The following is a 6,073-nucleotide window of genomic DNA, read 5'->3' on the forward strand; positions in this document are numbered from 1 at the left end:
GAGTATCAGGCCCGCTGAGCATTCCAGTGCAAAGTGTGCACCTGCTCGCTGCTTAAGCTACTAACCTTTAAGAAAAGAGAAAGAAAGAAAGAAAACACACTTTGGAGAGAAAGAGACAGAGAGAGAGATCGAGAGAGAGCGCGCTTCGTGGCTTTCCTTCCTAATCTCTCCAGTTCAGCTTCCATTGAGTCTCGGGCACTCGGTCACCTCCCCCTACCGAAGAAAACCTGCTGGTTGCCCTCGCATCTGCCCCGGGGCCACCGCACCCCTTTATGTCCTTTGCACACGCACTCACTCACACGCGGACACACGCACACATGCGCGAACACACAGACCCCTCCCCTCGACGGGCTTCCCCTCCGGGCTTCGGAGCTCAGCTCCCCGGAGCTCATCCCCCGGGATGGCCCCGGTCTCTCAGCCTCGCGGGTCATTTCCCTCCCGACCTCAAAGTGCCCTCCTCGGGTGCTGGCCAGCTCCCTCGCCTTTCCCAGCGGGCCCCTCACCCGGAGCGCGTCTCCCCGCTCCCCGCTCCCCGAGCCCTGCGGAGCAGGTCACGACCTCCCCCCGCCCCTGGGACGGCGCTCGGCGCCACAGATCAGCCCTGTCGGTGCTGGGAAGCGGGCGGTGGAACCCAGGTCCTAGGGAGCGCACGAACGCGGACGGCAGCGCTGAGAGGGGTCTCCAGGCGCCCGCGCGCCCGGGGCAGGGGGCTATGGCTCCAGGAAAGACGCCTTCCTCCTCCGGCTCGTCCCCTCCGCCCCGAGGCTCAGCTTTTCCCGCGTCCCACAGCAGCCCATCCCCTGGACCCACTGGGCAAGGGGCGGACCGGGCCGAAGAGCGAGGTCTGGGCAGGGTGAGGTGCCAGCTTCTCAGGGGTCGGGCGCGGCTGGCGAACCCCGAGCACGAGAGGAGAGGGCCGCGCTCGCCGGGGCGCGCGGCTCGCGGGCGCGCAGAGCGAGCGGCGCCGGGAAGGGAGCGAGGGCAGGGCGAGCAGGCGGGTGGGAAGGGGCCCGGGTGGCGGGGGCTATCCCCTGCGACTCACCTTGCGTTGGTGCAGTCATTATAGAGGGTCTCGAAGTCCTTCCTGGAGATGAGTTTGCAGCGGTTCACTCCTGGCTGGATGGCGCCCAGTCCCCTCAGGATGCGAACCTGTTCCACATTGCACACCACCGGCGTGATCTCCAGCCGCTTCAGCTTGGTGTAGACCGTGTGCAAGCCCCCCACCAAGTGCTTCAGGAACAGGTCGAAAGCCTGGGGCAGGCAGATCAGCTCGCAGCCCTCCACCGTGAAGGAAGCCACTTTGGCCCCCCTCAGATCCACCATTTTGCACTCATTATTCTGGGGGGTGTTTTCCACTGGGGACGGGGTTGAGTACACGGGTTTCCCGGGGAGGGGGCCGCAGCTGCTGCTGCTACTGCTGCTGCTGCTACTACTGCTGCTGCTGCTGCTGCTGCTACTGCTGCTGCTGCTGCTGCCGGTGTTCGCGTTGATGGGGGTGCTGGAGGCGACGCCGCCGCCAGCGCTGATGCCGCTGCCGCCGCCGCCGCCGCCGCCGCTGCCGTTGCTCGCGGCCGCCAGGCTGGGGTTGCAGTTGCTGCCACCGCCGCCGCCGCCACCGCCGCCTCCGTTGCCACCGCTGCCGCCGCCGCCTCCGCTGCCGCCGCCGCCGCCGCCGCCGCCGCCGGTGGAGGTGACTGTGGCCGCCGCCGCCGCCGAAGCAATGGGCTCCGGGCGGAACAGAGTTGGCCCAGAGGACGCCGGGGGTCCGATGGAAGGAGCCGGAGACGAAGTCGCCGAGGAGGTGGAGGTGGTGGTGCCAGAGGAGGAAGCAGACGTGGAGATTGGGGGTTGAGGGGGGACCAGCTGGGTCGGAGGGATCAAAGCCGCCGGCACTGCCATGGTCACATATAAGGGGAAACAGACGGAGGAGAAGCGAGGGGAAAAGTTGCCACACACCCCCGGGAGGGGAAGGGGAAAAAAGGGGGGAGAAGGAGCGAGGGGGGCAACAACAACAACTCCAGGAGAGAACGAGAAGGAGAAAGGGAGAGAAGGGGGAGAAAAGGAGGTGAAGGTAATAAAGAGAGAGCGCAGGAGGGGCGAGCACGAGAGGCGCTCTGGAGAGAAACGCACAAAAGTGTCCCGCAAGTCGAAATGCGAGTCCTCTCCGGGGGCTGGGATCGAGGGCTGGTTTGGGGGGGAAAGGGGGGAGGGTCGGCTGTTGTTGTGTGGGTCCCGGTCTAGCACAAAGTTAAGGATGAAGGTGAAAAGGAGGAGGTTTGAAGGACTTGGGCTCTCCCTGGCAAGTACATTGATCAAAGATTGAGAGGGGAATGACAGAGAGAAAATGAGCTGAAAAGTGCAGGCTGCCGGCTGGACGAGTTGTTGTTGTCACACGGTGCAGAGGGGAGGAGCTCCGGAAACTTGAAATACCCTTTGAAGCCGCAAAAACCTCACTCACTAGTATTAACCCAAATTATCCAACCAGGAACTCGGAGCAGAGACTCCGAGAGCGCGAGACACTGGAAAGGGAGCGTGCGAGGAAAGGAGGAGGGGAGGGGGAGGATACGGAAAGAAACTGTGGGAGGGACGGAGAGGAAAAGCCAGGGACACAGAAGTGGCGATCGGAAAAGGAGAGGGAGATCATCTACTTCTCTTCTACTACTACCGTTAGATTGCATGTCTCACATTCCATTTCGTTCGCGGCGACTGGTAATTTTTTCCAAAGCTTCTTAACAATCGCCCGCCAACTTAAACAGGAGCCAGAGCGCTCCGAGCTCTCCTTCAAGGATTTAGGATCCATCTCCACGCGTTTTGGCAATGAGCTAGAAATGAAAACACAGCCCCCACTTCATAATTGTTCAGAAATTATTTTGAGGAAAATTCACATGTAAGCAAAGCGTAACGTTCTTTTGCATATGATTGTTTTATTTCTCTACTAAATTATTTATATAAAGATAGTGAAAAATTCCAGGACAGTTTTCAAGTGGTGAGAAGAAAGTCAGTCCGAAATCGCTTAAGAATAATGGAAAGCTCGGTATTCAATTCCATATTTCCTAATAGGTTGTGGAAAGAAATGCTTGACTTGATGTGGATGATTTAGAATAACTTCACTGTCGCCCCAAAAGCCAGTCAGAAATACCTGTTAAACCTAGAGATACCAAGGAGCTAAGGCATCCTTGAAGATTTAGAAAGTGGAAAAAGGCTTTTCTTACCCAAAACTCTGTAATTAAATCACCTGTCTTACATAGTAACCAACTATCCTCATGTCCTTTAAGACCCAAGGCCAGCTGCTAATGTGTTTTTTGGACAACACAATAGTTATTTTTTGTTTTTCATGTTTGAAAAGTGCTGCTGTAGTTTTGGAAAGTCCTTTTCAATTTGTCAGTAAATATATGTTTTGTAAATAATGAGAAGAACAAAAACAAAGCTCACTAGTTGACTTGTAAAGACGAGTAGCTGTGCTTAAAACAACATGAGGCTGAGTCTAGACTGGACTCTCTTCCTCCTTTCCTTCCTCTTTCCTTTTCTTCTTTTTTCTAACTTGTTGCATTGAGATATTTATTCAAGGATTTTTTGACTAACATATGATTTGAAAATGGGTCAAATCTATTTGCTACTCATATCTCCAAGTATCTTCAATTAGTTAGCCTTTGAACCGGTCTACACATGTTCATTAAGTTTATAAGATATGAAGCAATGCTTTAGCATTTGGCAGATTTTTAAAATAAACTATTAGTAGTAGGTTCACAGTGTTGGGAAATTTTATAATACAATTTTCACCATTCTGGTGTTGAAATGATCACATTTCTCTTTATCATTTTAAGCCTTTGAACTCTGTGAATCGTAATGTCAAAAAGTGCAAGAACTGTCTACCGAGAAATAGAAATATGACACTATGGACTAATCAGTGTATGATTTTACTAAACTTTTTGGGACATAGCAGTTAAATCAGGAGGCTTTCCTGGGAGATAAGAATTCAGAAAATCGATTGTTGCAGAAAAGTCCATGAACTTCCGCAAGGACAACTAAAGTTTACACAGTTGTTTGGCCTGGTTAACCAATGCATTGTAATACATTCAGAAATATTTTTTATTAATGTTTTAGTCTTCAAATTTGTTATCAGTTAAAAGTAGGAATTCAATATATATCGCATTTATCAAAACACTTCCTTAAGTGTTTTTGCATGTTTTAGAAAATATTACTTTTTTAAGACATGCCAAATTACTATGTTAATGAGGGGAGGGGAGGAAGAAAGTATTAAGCCCTGAAAAGCTAATTTTATTTTGGAATTCTACGCCTAACTTTAATAAATTTTGATATGGTTTTAAAAGACTAAACTATAGTTTCATTAAGTTCTAGACCCACAAATGGAAAAATGGGAATTAAATGTCAAGCATCTGCCATTACCATTCTCATTTTTTACGTTTCCTTAAACTATCACTCACCCAATACCTGCCACATTCAGAAGCTACAGACAGGAAGTAATGATAGCAGTCCAAGCCATAATCCCACCTTGCTTCGAAGCAAACTCCAAATTTTCTACTGTAGGGAAACCTTTGCCTTCGAGCACGTGCTCCACTCAGAAGCAGGGCTTAGAGACATTTGCCCCAACCTGAATGAGAGCTCTGGAGACTTCCTTCCCCTGACCTCAGGTCCCCTTCGATCAAACAATAGGATTAGAAAAGACATATAGCACAAATTAAAATATGTAGGAAATAAAAACCTTGACAATTTTGAAGGTTTTATCTTTTTTCTTTCCTTTTCTTTTTCTTTTTCTTTCTTTCTTTTTGAGCAATGTTGCCAATGAATAAGGCAAACAGTTATTTAACAACAGCAGATAAATCAACTTAGAGATTTTGAATTCTCACTCCATTGCATATTTAGCTTTCAGAGCTTTTGTCTTGCTTGTTTATTGTTTTACATCTCCGCTTGTTTCAGGTCCTTTCCCTCCATCTCATCTTCCCCAACCTTCACTCAATTTGCATAAGCAAAACTCAAAGTACTGTAACTGATATTAGAAAATTCTCCCTGTGTGTTGTGAAGATGTATTGTGCTGAAATCAATAAGACTGTTTAAAATTCAAAGACCTGCAAATCGTTCTGTTTGTCCTTTGATAGGGCCTGTGCTGATTAAAATGCTACCAAGAAAGCTTAATTGCTGCACTAATTAAGAAGTCTTTAATTTCTTTCCTAGGATATCGTTTGAAGCTTAGCTTGTACTAGTTCAGGGAAGGTATTTTCTTCCCTCCCTCTACCCCCTTCTGGCCCCTCCCCTCCCTTTCCCCGTCCTCCCTTCCCCCCCAACCCCCGCCCGACAACGAGATCCCTACGAATGGGAACTAACCGAGACAGTGGTCTCAGGTCTTGCTATCTATTACTTAACAAAAATCGGCACAGGATGCAGAGTTTAGTACAGTATGAAATGCAGTTTTGAGAAGAGCTGTAAGGTTGCAAGAGACAGTAAGAAAATACAAAGTAGCTGTTGCAGCTAAAGTCCCGATGAATACCTGGAAGACAACAGGCACTTTAGCCCGATGATGAGGGCATCCTATTTGGTTAAAAGGGGCAGTGACAGGGAAATGAAACAGGGACACATAAAAACATACTTTCAAAACCTGTGGTTTAAAAAAGAAGAATAAATCTGTAGAAAGATGGACTTAGAGTTGGGATTTGGTAAGTATCATTTTATTTTATGAGTATGAAAACATGAATTCTATGGGGATTTATTTTTGACCCTTTTTATAACCCAGGGAAGCACAGCACTGTATTACATCCATTCCATTCTTATCTATTGACCTATTTTATTCACTGATTTCTCAAGTGGGGAAACTGACTAAATGATTTCACAAAGCTTTCTCTGTAATCAATAGTCATTTTTTTAGGTTTATTCATGCTGCATTATAATTCTGGTAAACGACTGCAAAGCAGAAGATTGTAAGAAAGATACAAATATTGACAAAGCCAGGATAAGTCATGTCTTTAAACCTTCAGAGTTTCAATATAATAATTGATATCATTATTTGAAAAGAGGGAAATGCATATTTCATAGCATATAAAAAACTAAAATGATGGAG

General features: G+C 48.3%; 1 protein-coding gene across 2 annotated transcripts in view; it reads right to left on the bottom strand.

The window, feature by feature from the left end:
- The window catches only part of DACH1 (dachshund family transcription factor 1), a 435,501-nt gene extending 432,959 nt beyond the window's left edge, over positions 1–2,542 (bottom strand). Inside the window, exon 1 of one of the 2 annotated variants that reach the window (XM_017951299.3) lies at positions 1,043–2,542. In XM_017951299.3, coding sequence (XP_017806788.1) covers positions 1,043–1,899 — 857 coding nt within the window. In that variant the 5' untranslated portion in view covers positions 1,900–2,542. The remainder of the gene's footprint in view (positions 1–1,042) is intronic. The other variant, XM_017951301.3, reaches the window with a different exon arrangement.
- Between the last annotated feature and the right edge of the window lie 3,531 nt (positions 2,543–6,073).

This window comes from Papio anubis, chromosome 15, assembly GCF_008728515.1.
Source record: "Papio anubis isolate 15944 chromosome 15, Panubis1.0, whole genome shotgun sequence".
NCBI lineage: Eukaryota > Metazoa > Chordata > Mammalia > Primates > Cercopithecidae > Papio > Papio anubis.